The 14,774-nt window shown below is 39.7% G+C and overlaps 1 protein-coding gene across 1 annotated transcript; it reads right to left on the reverse strand.

Moving 5' to 3' along the window:
- Nucleotides 1–376: 376 nt before the first annotated feature.
- mrc1a (mannose receptor, C type 1a) lies at nucleotides 377–13,307 on the reverse strand. Its single transcript, XM_080488957.1, has 30 exons — nucleotides 13,173–13,307; nucleotides 12,695–13,096; nucleotides 11,471–11,641; nucleotides 10,843–10,998; nucleotides 10,646–10,759; nucleotides 10,419–10,559; nucleotides 10,156–10,335; nucleotides 9,112–9,269; nucleotides 8,899–9,015; nucleotides 8,699–8,814; nucleotides 8,326–8,474; nucleotides 7,359–7,558; nucleotides 7,166–7,281; nucleotides 6,985–7,066; nucleotides 6,742–6,886; nucleotides 6,591–6,629; nucleotides 6,179–6,342; nucleotides 6,004–6,068; nucleotides 5,786–5,886; nucleotides 5,561–5,700; nucleotides 5,293–5,401; nucleotides 4,979–5,148; nucleotides 4,199–4,304; nucleotides 3,844–4,076; nucleotides 2,433–2,598; nucleotides 2,187–2,336; nucleotides 1,970–2,086; nucleotides 1,650–1,808; nucleotides 1,143–1,175; nucleotides 377–1,057 (listed from the first exon to the last, which is right to left on the reverse strand). The coding sequence occupies exons 1-30, from the start codon at nucleotides 13,246–13,248 to the stop codon at nucleotides 828–830; spliced, it is 4,305 nt and encodes a 1,434-aa protein (XP_080345083.1). The 5' UTR covers nucleotides 13,249–13,307; the 3' UTR covers nucleotides 377–827.
- Nucleotides 13,308–14,774: the final 1,467 nt, after the last annotated feature.

Here is a 14,774-nt window from a genome sequence, read left to right on the forward strand (position 1 = left end):
TGTGCTGTGTGGCAGCAGATTTCCTGGAAGGATATACCATCCTCTACGCTATGTATTCTCACTTCCTTTTAATTATTTTCACTGCAGGTGATTAAAACCACTTCACCAACAGGAAATAAAAAGCTAATAAATGTCTTTAAAACAAATGTAAAATGAGCTACCAACTCTATCACACACTATTACCCCTAAACACGCACACACATGCACAGCACAGCACACGAACCATGTTATGTTGTGAATTAGGACATTCTGCACTTTCTGCATTTTCACAATAAGGATCATGTTAATGGGTCATGGGCTTCATGCATCCAATTTTTGGGTTTTTTGATTCATGACTTGAAAATATAAAAGTGAAATAATGAAAATAGGACAATTTAACTGTATCATTATTTACGGGACATTTATTTACAGTATCAAAGACCAGAGCAGAAAAAAATAACAACTTGATTGAGAAAGATCTGCCAAACTGCCTTTAAGGACGTCTTCTGATTTGTATCATGTAAATGATGCTGGTTAAACTCATTGCTGAAAGTATAAAAACAAAATATCTGTACACATCCCACAAACTGTCTTAATGTGTTTTTGTATACATAGAACATCTTATCCCAAATACTCTGTTTTGTGCTCGAGTCTTTATCAATTATTACACAACAATTCCACAGAACATAATCAGTTTATCAATTCAATGTAAAAACGAACAAACAAAAACAAAACACTACAGGGTTTTCTTGACACCCAGTTTCCCAGTAAAGTGATAAAAAAAAAAAAAGGTGTTATGATCTGCTGATATTATTTGACCTGGTTGCGTTGTTTAACACTCCGTCCCTCTATGCTTGCTCATTTTGCTCGATGTTGACCACCAGACCTTTGGTGTCCACAGGAACTCGAATTGGATTGTTAAAGTACAAATTGTTGTCAAAAGTGCTTTCCCCCAGGATCGGGGTTGGTATTCGTTTGCGGAAGAGGAGGAAGGCACCAAGTCCAACTAAAGCGATCACAATCAGTACCACCGCTACAGGGATGCCAGCAGAGCCATGCGAAGGTTCTTTAATTTGTGCTGAGGAAGCAAAACAGACATCAACATTATCAGTGGCAAAGCTTTCATTGGGAACATAAACATTGGATAGTTTTCTTGAACATACCAACAGCTGGAGGTTTTTCTGTCGGAGTGATAACTGATGAAAATAAACAAAACAGATAAGAAAAAAACAGAGTTAAGTGAATTGATCTTCATTCTTAAACCTAATCTCTAAATTGTTCAACCTCTAATGTCCTACTGTTTTCTGTTACTTTCCAAAGAGAGTCTCTTTGAGATAGTGCTGTCTTCTAACCATTCACTACAGCAGGTTCCGTTACTTTCTCACACTACATTTGCCTCAGACTGGCTTCAACAAGTATTTCTCAGATCAACTCAGTACCTCTGCAATTTTTGCAGCCTCACATATCACCCTTGTTCTTCAAGATCAGTACAGGCCTTTACTCTTCTAGCCATATTTAAATTGCGCACCACACTCTCTCATAGGCATCTTCATGCCGCCACAGGTATGCCATCCCAACAAACTGCCTTTAAACTCTTCATTTTACTCAAATCCAACTCAGTTCAAGTGAATTTTATGTTTGCTGAAAGGTAAGCAAATGATTGAGCTTACCTTTTGGTTTTTTGCAAATGTAGGCTGCGTATCTCCTACAGCTGTTCGTAACCCACTGTCCGCTGTTGGAATTTATGTTCACACACTTATCTGACTTTGGATTGTCTTGTTTCCAGTTGGTATAGTCTACAACAGTGTTATCGATCCACATCCAGTCGCCTGTAAAAAAATTAAAAAATCTTCACCGACTGTTGATCACACAACATTCCTGTCCATGAGCCGCTAGTCGGTCACTTGAATAATTTTAACTGACCAACAGTTGCCCCTTTTTTAAGGCTCTTTAAAAGACACTCAAGCTGAGTTTCACATTATATGCTCACCATCGTTGGACTTGTACATGCCAATCCATAACGTTTTAACATCATCCTGCAGAAGCTCCAGGTTCTGCTGTATGAACAGACCCTCTGTAGGGTCCTGAATGCTGAGTAGAGAGGCGCCTAACAAGACCAGCCACAATAGTGCAATGTTACAGTTTACGCACAATGGTAAAATGGGAACAATTTAACTGTGTTAAAATTGGAATTCATAATATTTTACCGAATTTTAGACATTCCACTGAAGCATAGGGCCAACTAGCTGATTCTGAGTGGAAAAATGAATAACAATGGCCTCTGAAAGGTATCCAGCTGTTATCTTTTGAGTCTGGACATCTGCCAGGAAGCTGTGGGGGCTCAGTGGGAGCTACGTCTGGAAAAGAGGCCCAAGATTGCATGTCAGTCTTCAAAATGTTGGGCCAAGAATGCTTACTGGTAATATACAGTGGAAAACCTGTAAAGGTCTGACCTGGTGATCTTTTGCAAAGGGCATAGTGAGTGTTGGTACACGGAGCAGTCTTCCATTGTTTGTCCACATCTATGTAAACACAGCCGTAGTTGTTTTTGGGCTCATTTTTGCCCCATTTGGTGTAAGACAGGAACCAGTTATCAACCCACTTGAAGCGACCTCCGGTCTGGAAATAGACATCGCTGATGAAAATATGCATAAAGCTGGATACAAAGTAGTGTAGTGTGATATTCAATAACACAGCCAAACAAAGACAGTGGGAAGTAGATACAGAAGTTTCTCTAACGTTTTGAAAATGTCCGGTGGTTTTCACTGTTTTTCTAGAGATATGTTAAAATGGTCTTAAACTTTGCACAGAAATGTACAGCGTGTGTCTTCCGAATGACTTTGCTGTGCCAGAAACAGAAGGAGCAGAAGTTGGGGTGACGCTACTTCAAATGTACCTACAACAATTGTTTCAGAACAACAGAAGAAAAAATATAAATATGTTAAATTACCTATACTTCAGTATTCAATACTGACTTGCTGTAAGTGTAGATCATTTTTGTTTGTGTAACTAGTACCTTTACTACTGCTACTAGTAACTGTTATGTTTACATTATTATATTGAAAAAACAGAAATTTTGGTATGGATTTTCTAAAATGAAATATTTATTATTCAGTACATTGTTTCATGTTTTAATCATTTCTAAATTGAAATTAGTTTTGATTTGATTTTCAGCATCAAAAAGACGTAATCTCTATCATTATTTCATCTCAAATGTTGTTTTTTCTTTTTGAATACTGATGGTCAAAGAGAGATTATTTGAAGCATAATAAACCATGTGACGTTTGAGAGGTTTATCTGAATTTGTGTGTTTGGTTTAGATAGTATTTTGTCATTCAACTGAATTTTCTTTCCATTCAGAGAAGGTGCACTTTGAATATATTAGAATTAAACAACGTATTTGCGTGAACTTCGAGTATCATTGAATTATCTTGAGGGTGGGCCAGATTTTAATCTAAAAGTTTCAATAGCTTTGCATCTTTATACACTCGTAACTACATCACACTTTATAAAGCAATTCAATAGAGGTCAACTGAACGTGTGTTTTGCCGTTTATTCAGGCGGATTCATCTTTTCATGTTATTCCCTTGAATAGGCAATATTTTAATATAAAATGTGTATTTCCCGCTCTTAACAAACAGCACTCTATAATTTAGAATTTTATAGAAAAGAGGTGATTTAAGAAATTGCCGTGAATCTTTTGCCATATCTGCTGCATTAGCAATAAAAATCTATTGTATCTCCTTTGGTAATATTAAACGCCATGTTTTCAAAAAACATAATTTTTTTTTTTTTTTCAAATGAATGAACAATCTGGCCTGCGAGCATTTTGGTTTCATAGGACAGAACTGGTAGATTCCTTACCACATTGTTGTTGAGACCGATCCAAACAGACTCATTGTGCTTAGAAATCTGCAGCGTGATGTAAGCCTGGGTTACAGGGTTCAAGATACTGGCTAGATCAGCATCATCCGCTTGGCACTGCCTCCGAGCTTCATCCCATCTCATCTTCTGAGCCACCAGTTTGTAGGAGTCATTGCCAAGCTTGTAGAAGGCATTTGGTAACACAGTGGTGGGTGCCACTGCAATCTGAGGATCTGGATAAATGTAACACATTAGATGATTTTCATGAAGCTCGACATGAAGTTGATTCTATCAGTGTGCGTCATGCCCATGTGGTCCTGATTAAAAAATAAGAATAATACAAGATCTCACTCACCACTGTTTCTTTTACAGATGAAACTAAGTTTCGAGGTGCAGTCCTCCACCTTCCAGTGGCCAATCATTTTTGCGACACTCCCCACCAACGTCACACAGTCAAACATCTATCAGACAGAGAAAGGTAGATCAGCTCCCCCTGGTATCATGGAATTTCACGAGTTTCAATTAAGTTACTCGCTTTTTAGAAACGTTGTGCAGGCTTTGTAAGTCTTCCTCCAAATGTCATATCTTTTATATTTTAGAAATATAGTTTCTAATGTGCCTCCTTTAAATTCTAACCTACGCATGAACTATTCATTAAACGGAACAGCATAATGTCATTGTTGTCTTATTATTTAATCATCAACTTTGTATTATTTTGAGCATTTAAAATTCATCAGTAGTTTCATGGTAATAATTTTGAACATGTCGTCACAGCTGCTTTTTGAGCAACTGGCCAACTCTAAGATGTGGAAATAAACAAAATAAACTAGTTATAAATGTTCATCCAGCTTCTTTTGTGCTTAGTCACAGCGGCAAGAAATAAGGTCCCATTTTGTTGGACATAGATGTTTACTTTACTTTACTTTACTTTCCCATTGGAAAGTACTAGACCAGAGGCTTTTCTTGCATTGTGTTAACAACGTACTGCTCCTACACAGCTTGTTCGATTGGTGCTTCACCAGTACACGTAGTCTACCTGGCCACCAATCGCCATTGGTGGTGCTGCTCTGGGTGACTCTACCAGAAGAAATATATATTGCTCCTGATAGATATTAATATTAGCTTGAAAAATAACCTCTTCCAAAAAATAGCGATGGTCAGGTGCTGAAAGTGGGTGGCCTTTGGCCCAGTTGGTGTATGTAATGCCTCTGCCGTCTGTCCACACAAAGTGCATCTCCCAGTTGATGTCATTCATGCCAATCCAAAAGTCTTGATTGTAGTGGAGCATCTGTGTTGTCAGGAATGCTACATAGAAAGAAATGAAAAGATGATTAAGGGGGGGTGGGGGGACAGAACAATAAATCAAATGTTTTTTCTTTACAATTTGGAAACATATCATTCAAAGTTAATCATAATGGAGGTGATCTGAGGTCACTGCACATCGGTCACCTTGTTCCTTTTCATTCAGGATAGAAACCAGATTTCCTCCCTGGTCGTGGCAGTATTTCCTTGCGTCCTGCCAGTTCTTATTGTCGTTCCCTGTGACTATTTTGTAGCACTGTGTCAAAAGGGGGAAGTTACAGTTTGATTTGGAATAACAACACACCAATAATTTTCATTTGCACAGAGTTTTAATTCAAAACGGGAGGAGGAACTTTTCTAGATAAAGGACTTACATGTCATGCAGACATATAATGATCTATTTATTTATTATTACCTTACTTTGGAAAGACAACCACTCTGGTGCACATCCTCCCGTAGGAACTGTGGTTGGGACCATTGTTGTATTGATTGAATGGATGCTTCTTTTGCAAATGGAGGGTAATTTGAGGCCACAGTTAATATCGTTCCAGAATCCTAAACAAGCAGAATTGATGAAAATTTTGAATTTTGAAATCTTGAACTGAACAAACAAATTGAGTTTTCCTTTCATTAGACTGACCCATGCTCCTGTATATAGTGACACAGTTTTCATCGTTGTTTGCAAAGTTAGGCTCATTGTGCTCCCATGCAGTGTACGTCACTGGAGTCCCATCTACCCAGCTGTAAATAAAATGAGAAAATGAATGACACCTCAAAATTACGAGATTTCTGAAAATAATGTATCAGTGATTTCTTGGAGCTCCTAATATCATGCTCAAATATTATACTTTGATTTACCCAAATGATTTATCCAGGTTCACTGTCAAGCCAATGTAGTACTGTCCTTCCGAGCCTCGAGATATCTATTTGAAAGTTAAGATATTAAATACTGCGAAGTGAAACTTTTGCACTCAGGATTTTTGAATGCTTGCACCATGGTGATACATTTTGACTAAGCATTGGTTTTTCTTGCCTGTTTCCAAAGAAACCTCCTTTCACTTTCTCCCGTGATGACGGCAAGATCACCAAAGTTTTGCTTGCAATAGGCTCGGGCAGGTTCCATTGGCTGATTTTCGTTGTTGATGTAATATTGTGTGTCGTTATATATAAGCCATCCATCCGCCGTGGTGTTGTAGACTGTAAGGAGAAAACAGCTGTTCATTTATAGCACATCTGCAGTGCTGTTCTTTTGCCACAGCAATGATAAACAAAGCTATCCAAAATCACTTGGTTTTATCTTCAGGAAACCAAAAAGATTTCACATGTAGTCTCATGCAGTCCATTTATTGTCAGTCCTGCATTACGAATCAACAAATTACTATTCTGTTACTTATTGAATACCAGCATTTATTTTAATTTAGTAAATGGCGCATACTGAAACCTACCTGTTTCCACAATTGCAGGCTCAGGTTTGGGCTCTACACCTGAAAGCACAAGGATCACAGTACACACACCCCAAACGACACATAAATTCTTTAATCTAACAGAATATATGAGCAAGAACTTCTCTGTAGGGACGGTTACGGTCAGTGTTACCTTTGCGTATCTGGCAGATCCAATTATTGTATTTCTCACAGTGTCCATCGTTCCAGTGCTGCCCGTAGTAATCATAGACCTCTGCACAATGCTCATTGTCATTGTGGTTGTTTGGTTCTCCATAGCCCCAGTTTTCATGGGCAAACTAAATCACATTTTTTGGGGGGGGGGAAATGCACATAATTAAACCAGGGAAATCAAAATAGAAAGGAAAGCGACATGTGATTGTGAATTCCTGCTTACAGGTGATCCATCACTCCAGACAAAACCTTCATGAACGCCACGGTAGGTGAGGCCTATCCAAGCTGGTTCATTTCTGCTCAATCTTTAGAAAACACAAGCACAGATTACCTGGAGGTTACCTTAATTTTCTTTAACCCGAATTCTGACCTACAATACAGGGTAGAAGTGCCTCCTAACATACACCACATTTTCCAGGTCTTCCAAACTGTGAATGCTTATCAGGTTTCCTCCGATGGCCTGGCAGAAGTCATTGGATTCCTGCCAAGTCTTCTTGAGGCTCTTTTTGTTCTTGTAATGCTATTCGATGAATAAAAAAGGTCAGTGTAATGCACTTCAAACACTAACAACTTCCGCTGTTGAGTTTCTTCTCCTACTTTGAAGCAGACATTCCTCCCTGCGACAGGGGTCCAGCCGGATGCGCAGCTCGGGGCCGGAGTGGAGGGTGGAACTGTTGTCACATGCACACCCTCGGCCGGTTTCTTGCAGATATATTTCTCCTTGTTGCTGCAGCTGACGACGTCCCAAAGCCCAGCAAAAATCCCAGTTGTCATTGCAACGCATCCCTGATGTCTGTCTTTTATTGAAAAAAAATTCAAATATAGCAAAAAAAACAAATAAACTGAGTTGTAAGACATACTATTTAAAGTATTTATAATGATAATATATGATGATATATTTCTAATTTCTAATTATGGAATCATGTATCATAAATAAACCTTTAGGTCAATTGTGAGCCACAGTGAGACTAATGTTCAAATAAGTGAGGAAGGTTAATAGTTAGTTTTCTCCAAAATGTTTTTGTTCAACATGTACTATCCTTTCACCAAAATATACAAAAATATGTTGTTGTTTTTTATAGCAAGGCTATTCTTTAAACCTCAGTCTTCTGTCCCATGAGCAGTAAGTGGCCTTTATATCACTCCTTTGTGCACAATTATGTCTCCCAAGAAATCAATAAGTAAAAATGTATGATGTTTAGTAGTCAGATGGTGCTTTGTCCTGTCTTTGTTTCAGTGTCTAGGGCATCCTTGGCCATATTTCACCTTGACAAAACTCAACAACAGTGCACAATCATATCAACAGCCTATCCTCAGAAAAGTAAACATTGTGCTTTGTCGACTTTTCTTGAGGTATGTTTTTCAAGTAAAATTGTTTTGTGACATTATAAAATGTCTTGATTTCCAAATCTAATTTGTGGTTTACGTTGTATTGTGAATAATGTAGGTTAATAAGCATAAATAAAATACAATTTCAAATCATTATTCCACACTTTTGGAATTGGGGTTGCATCTTGCAATTATATTCTAGAAAGGATGAATGGTGTAATTTTGTGTAGTTTACCTGGCATGCCTGCATTGAAATGAGTGAAGGTGACTTGTCTTCTCGTCGTCCACTTGAAGGTGCTTTTGTCATCTGTGTTGGAAAGACCTGTCCAAAAATACTTTTCCGGCCTCAAACCCACCAAACTAACCAGGAAAGCATTCTCATATCTGCAAGAAAAAGTGTGGACTCAGAAAGGTGCAAAGCAACATTCTTTCACGAAACTCTGGTTTTCCTTGTAAATGAATCCCTTTTTAAGTTATAACAATGCAAAATAGCTTAATTTAGTCACGGCAACCATCCCAAAAGCATACATTTGTTTTTAGTGTTCAAAACAGCTGCTCCTGATACTTTTATGAAGTGGCTTCTGCATGCGAGCATAACATCAATATACCTGTCGGCTACATCCACCAGACGAGCGCCAGCCCGTGAGCATGCCTGCTTTGCTTCTTCAAACGTTTTTGTTTCCGCTCCTGTGTTATAGCAGTATAAACCAAACCTCACAGATCCCTGAAACAGGAAGACACCGTGATATCCAATAATATTCCCGCTTTGTTTTCATAGTAGTACTTGTCGTCAAAAAGCACCACTCACAATTGCGCATCCTGGGTTGACGTCCTCCTGGATCCCTCCAGCTGGTTTGGTGGACCCTTTCTTCTTACAGATATAACCATATGTCTTCTCACACATGTGATCTGCCCACTTCCCATCCTGCATGGAAAACATAGTAATTATTAGAGCTGACGTTTAATGCCTTAACATTTCGGTTGGTCCTTTTGCATTTGTTGTCACGGTGATGGCTGTTACCTTCCCTCTGATGAGGACACAGTCTTCTTGGATGCCGGCGGCATGAGAGGGCTCACCACTCAGCCACTGGGTGAATGTGACGTCGGAGTTATCGGACCATTCAAACAGCATCTGGCTCTGCCGATCATTCAGGCCGATCCAGAGGACATCAGTCGGCACTAAGGTTAGAAATACACAGAGCAATGAGCAGTTTTGATCTTTTCTAATGTTTTTTTTTTTTTACACTGGGTGCTTTACAATGACAGTCATGAACCAGGGAACATCTTGTCATGATGACCCTACAGGGAATTTCCCAAATAGCAGGTGGACTATTAGAAATAGCGGGTGAACATGGCACTTAGAGACTGAAAAAACCTGTTATTTCTTTCTTTCTCTCTGGACATTTTGGTGCGCTTTTAGTCATCCAAATAAATAAATAAATGAAGCGATTATTCTGACCAAAGTTCTATTTTAAGGTGTTTGTGTGAATTCTGTTTGCCAGTAAATCATTTGATTTCTGATTATTGCTGACACCATATAAATGCACAGCTGGAGTGTTTATGACTATTGATTCCAGTGACTTCTGTCCCACATGTCAGAAATGTTTCCTCTTTTCCCAAATATCATTCAAATGATGAGTTGTGACCCTGAATCCTTCCTTTCAACCAGGTGTGCTGGTGCAGTGAGATATCTAAAATATGCAAGGCAGTGTTTGAAATGATCAGGACTGTGAAAAACGGAGCATATAAACTTGCAGTAAAATTCCCGTCTCCAGTTAGGTAGTGTATGTTGGGTACAATCACTAATTCAATCTAGGCTAAACAGCCCAAAACTAAATAATTTTTAGCTATACAGAGGGCAACATGACACTCAAATATATAGCTCTTGGTATCAACAATCAAAAACACTAACAGCTGATAATCCAAGTTAAATAGATCCAACATGCATCTTTTCATTTGTTGATATAAAAACAGTATCAGGAATTCCATAACTGTCATAATACTGTCTGCCATGATCAATACTTTGGTCCGAGAAGAATATTGTTTGGGTTCATTGTAAACTTACAATATCCAGATTGAGAGATAATGAAGCTTTGTTCCTCTATATTGCCTATGCTGGCCAAATCTGCCTCATCCTTGCGGCATGCAGCCAAAGCATCTTTCCACATCTTTTTGCTCCTCTCCAAGTAGTAGCAGTTTCCTACATAAGGGATCCAGTGATTGGGGCAGAAACTGGGCTCTTTACCTGTGAACAAAGATCAAAACAGCTGAGCTTTCGTTCCCGTGTCACCTTGTTCTCTTCGGATCAATTTTGAATAAAGATCCTACTTGGTGGTGGAGGCAGCCTGGTTGAGTTTCCTCTCCGACAAATGTAGCCGAGTTTCTTAGAGCAGCTGCTGGTTTCCCATTTTGAAGCTTTTGCAGGATTCAGGATCGCACAGGAGAGCCCGGGCTCTGATGAGGGATGACCTGTAGGAAGTACAGGTTGTAGTTTCTTTTGCAAACTCAAATTAAGTGCTAAAAAACACATCATACAATACCAAATCCTCACCTACCTGGAGCCCAGTTCAAATATCTAAATGGGTTCCCATTGCTCCACTGCCATCCAGTCGCAGAGGTCAAGCTGTTCAGTCCAAACCAAAGAGGTGTGTCCAGATGATTTATTAATCCTGTTTCAACACAAATATTACGAAGCAACAGGTTTTAGACAATATACAAATAAATGAGTAGGGGAGAGAGGGTTGGCATGTACCTGACAGGTATGACTGCTCATGGAGCTGCACGATGCTGAGGAGGTCCGCACCCTGCTGCTGGCAGCTCTTCCTGGCTTGATGCCAGGTCAACACTGACTGCAAATTCATTTGGTACTGGACCCCTGTGACTGGGTCAGTGACCCAGCGAGACGAGGCTGGATTATGGAAAAGACACAAAAAAACCCCGAATCATTGCACTTCTGGAAATTAGTGACCTCATAAAGTGAACGTAGTGTTAATCAGGTTGAGTAAAACAAACTTGTATGAGAAATAAAGGTCAACGTGTGTTCTAGTGCTGATTATCTCTGGTTTATAAAAAACTACGGTGAAGTGACGCGCGTCCATTTTTCTGCTGTTTTCCTGCCCCAGAGTTAGAGCAGCGTCAGGGGAAAGATGGGCATGTGGAAAGAGGAAGACAAGGACAGGGCTGTGTTGACAACTCATGACAGGAAGTGGTGCTGTTGTTCTACCAGTGGCGCAGAGTAAAGCGGGGTCAGAAACCAGACCTGTGAGCACTGACCTCAGTAAAATAAAACAAGATCATCGAGGGGGTCGACAGCAGTAACGGTGAAAAGTCGCACTGATGTCAGAAAGAGCAAACCGGTCATTTTGTGCTGTGACACTTACCCTTAGTAGGACATAATCCCCACTTTTGGTCCTTATCATAATCTCGGTCCGTGCCACACCACAGTTCATCTGCGGGTCCATCCTTTGTGCATTCGGAGTACCACTTATCATTGTACTTGAAAGGAAACTGACAAGGTGCTCCAAAGGAATTGCCTCCGAGGGTGAAAATCTCTGAGGAGATACAGAGGAAATAATTGAAAGTCAGTAACATTAATGCAAAGCAAATTAAAAAATAAAAAATATGTTGTGCCATCATTACTTCCCTTATAAATACAACTCTGTTTGTACACAAACACAAACTGCACATTGTCATCAGCTGGACTGTCGTAGTACATGACATGTAGGAGACACAAAGAATCCAAACGAGTGAAATGTGGAGTTTCAGCATTATGTTACAGCAATGTCAATTTGAACATCATGATATATGATATGCCTGCATTTTCAGGAATGTGGGAGCAATTCTGAGGAGCATTCAGCAAATTTTACATTTATGGGAATCTTTGGCCGAAATCTGCTTCAGATTGGAAGCTTGTCTTGTGAGTTTGTTTCTTTTCATGCATCTGAAGGAAAACTTAATTGATGACCATCAAGGCCAAGCTACACCCGTATACAGAGATCTATCATGATCTTTGAGAAGACCTTTTTAAGTTAGTATGTGTGTCTTTTCACAGACCCACAGATTGAACTGACGACCCGCTATGAAATTTGAATATTTTTCTTTCTGTCGGATCTTTCAGTTTTGTTTCGGGTTTTTTCTGTTCATCTAAACACAAACATTGTATTTATCCATTAAACACGCAAAACACACCCAGAGCACTACCAAGCATCTTAAACTTTAAACTATCAATTTATAAATCTGTGCTGTTTATAGCAATGATTATTCATCAAGCTGGCTTCCTGGAAAACTATTGGTTTAAACATTTTTGCACAATCTCAGATCTGAAAGGTGGCCATGACATGCTTTTGCAACTAGAAATGAGATTTGTTCAATATGACTTTTTTTTTTCTCATTGATACCGCCAAAATAAACCATCATGTTTAAAGTCCCCCAAGATATTCATCTCAATTTAAGAACGTCATAAACATGTGCAAACTACTAACGTTTCTGTAGCGTGCCTCAACGTTTTGAGGCAGCCAGAGAATACTTTTATTATGTGTTTTAAACAAAACACTCCAGCTGTGATATCATCATGGCTTCTTTGATTGTCGACCAAGAATTGCTACCTTGGAAGCCCTTTGAGCACAGGTCACCCTGAGAGCCATATATCCTCCAGCGACTCCAGGATCCCGAGCCTTTGAAGATCATCATGTTCCTCTCATGGTGGTTCCCCCAGTTCAAGTGCAGGTCCTCGTCTTTCAGGCCGAAGAGGGTGTCGTTCTTGCACTGCCAGTGCTGTAGGTTACTATTTTCATCGCACTCGAAGAGGAGCACCTTCACCCAGTCTTTTATCTCTGCTGCACCCAAACACAGCTTGAGAGATATACTGAGGATGCGGGACTCCGAAGCCCAACGGAACTGCTGCTCTTTGTCATGAGGATTGCAAGGAGCCACCGTGATGGAGGAGGCACTCTCCACCTTTATGCACCTGATGTGGTCACTGTTGAAGATCAGGAAGGTACCACTGTCTGGAATAGAGCAGGAGAGCTTTATGTTCACAAACATTTTACTCACTGAAACAATAGATGAATGTGTGGTACTTACCTAGGTCAGCAGCGATGCAGAGGACTTGCAGGAGGCAGATGACTACAGCAAAATGTGAACAGGGTAACATTATCATTCCAGTGGTGGTTGCACTCAGTGGTGGACGAGGCTGCAGGAGGGTTTTCCAGTTGTGTAGTGGAGTGGCCCGATGTGCTCAAAGGTATGTGACATGGAACAACAATGACACAGAGACACGGTGCCTTCCCCTCTTAATCACTCTGATGGACATCCTGTCACATGAGTAGTCACTGCAGGTCAAAGAACTGCAGCATCCATGAGCTTTCACTGACCTCTCGGCTGAGGAGAGGAAGGCAGGAAATGGGAAACAATCTGATCACATTATTCAGCAAGAACATTTGTGAACCAACATTGTCAATCCGAGAAAAACTAAAAGGTGTGGAAAGAGAAAATTTCAAATCTTTTTACTTTTTTTTCCAAAACTATCATTTTCACTATATGTTGTGTTTTTTTTCCCCAATATATGTTATGATATATCAGTTTGTGTTTGACTCTGCACCTGTTTAAAGATCCAAGAGACCAGATGTTGACTTCAGCACCAAAGTGAACGAGGATTGAATGAAGTTTGCAGCTTTTTGCTGATGGTGTGGATTTCTTTGTGGGACAGTACCTCCCAAGAGGACTACCAGGCTTCGGGTGACGAGTGCAGTGATGATACAAGTCAGTGGACGGAGAGGACAGGAGGAAATCCTGCTTCCTATTGGGGGGAAAAGACTGTCCATCTGACCACTTAGGTTTAAAACTGCATGAATACCCAGTAATAACCCCTCAGATCTGTAGATGTACATCAAGATAAGTGAAGAGTTCTGACTTCTCGTATCCGTTTCAAATTAAAAAGCCCTCCAACATATGACCCAGACACATGTTGGGCTTTGACCTATTTTTGTTTGTCGAGGAATGATGGGAAATCTTTCCTCTGACGGCCTGGAGTTCTGTGTTGGACATTTACAGTAAAGGAAGGTGGAATGCTGCTTTCAGCTCATATTCTGATCGGTAAACACTAACTGCAGGGATTCATTGGTAAGACTAAGAACAGGAACTTTTGTCGAATTCCTGTGAAGTTTCATTATACGTAGAAACTCACAAACATACAATCACTCCATGTTTCACTCATTGACATGATGATTATAACGACTATGTGCTCATCAGTTAACCATAGCCAATGTATAGTAATGTTATCATGTTAATGAACAGAATTGATCTCATCTTGTTCAAATATAACCAAGAGTCCAACCAGCTGAGGAGCAAAAATGGCCAGATGGCTCACTAAGCAGAAGTCCCTGTTTGTGTATTTCTTTTTTTTTTTGGTCAGTGACAGCAAATGTGCAAAAGCTCATCATTATTGTAAGACAACTGATGATTATTAATGCTGAAGCTGATACTATACCAGAGCACCACTCAGCCCATTTCTCTGTATTGTCTCACCTTAAAACTAGACAAAAGTCACACAAAATACCAAAATACTTTTCTTCTTGTGAAGTATATGCTTTCATTTATTGTCGGTCAAATATGAATAGTACTGTAAAAAAAATAAAATAAGAAAACAATACCCCCACCAGCTCATTAAAACATTTCAGTCAAAAC

The sequence above is a fragment of the Lipophrys pholis genome (genome assembly GCF_963383615.2).
Source record: "Lipophrys pholis genome assembly, chromosome: 20".
Lineage (NCBI taxonomy): Eukaryota > Metazoa > Chordata > Actinopteri > Blenniiformes > Blenniidae > Lipophrys > Lipophrys pholis.

Excerpts from the sequence above, each read along its gene's own strand:
- mrc1a (XM_080488957.1), bottom strand. The coding sequence starts at position 13,248 with ATGATAATGTTACCCTGTTCACATTTTGCTGTAGTCATCTGCCTCCTG. Across the intron at positions 7,559-8,325 it reads TTTCAATGCAGGCATGCCAG|ACAGACATCAGGGATGCGTT; the intron begins GTAAACTACACA and ends TTTCAATAAAAG. Across the intron at positions 5,701-5,785 it reads CACTATATACAGGAGCATGG|GATTCTGGAACGATATTAAC; the intron begins GTCAGTCTAATG and ends CTGCTTGTTTAG.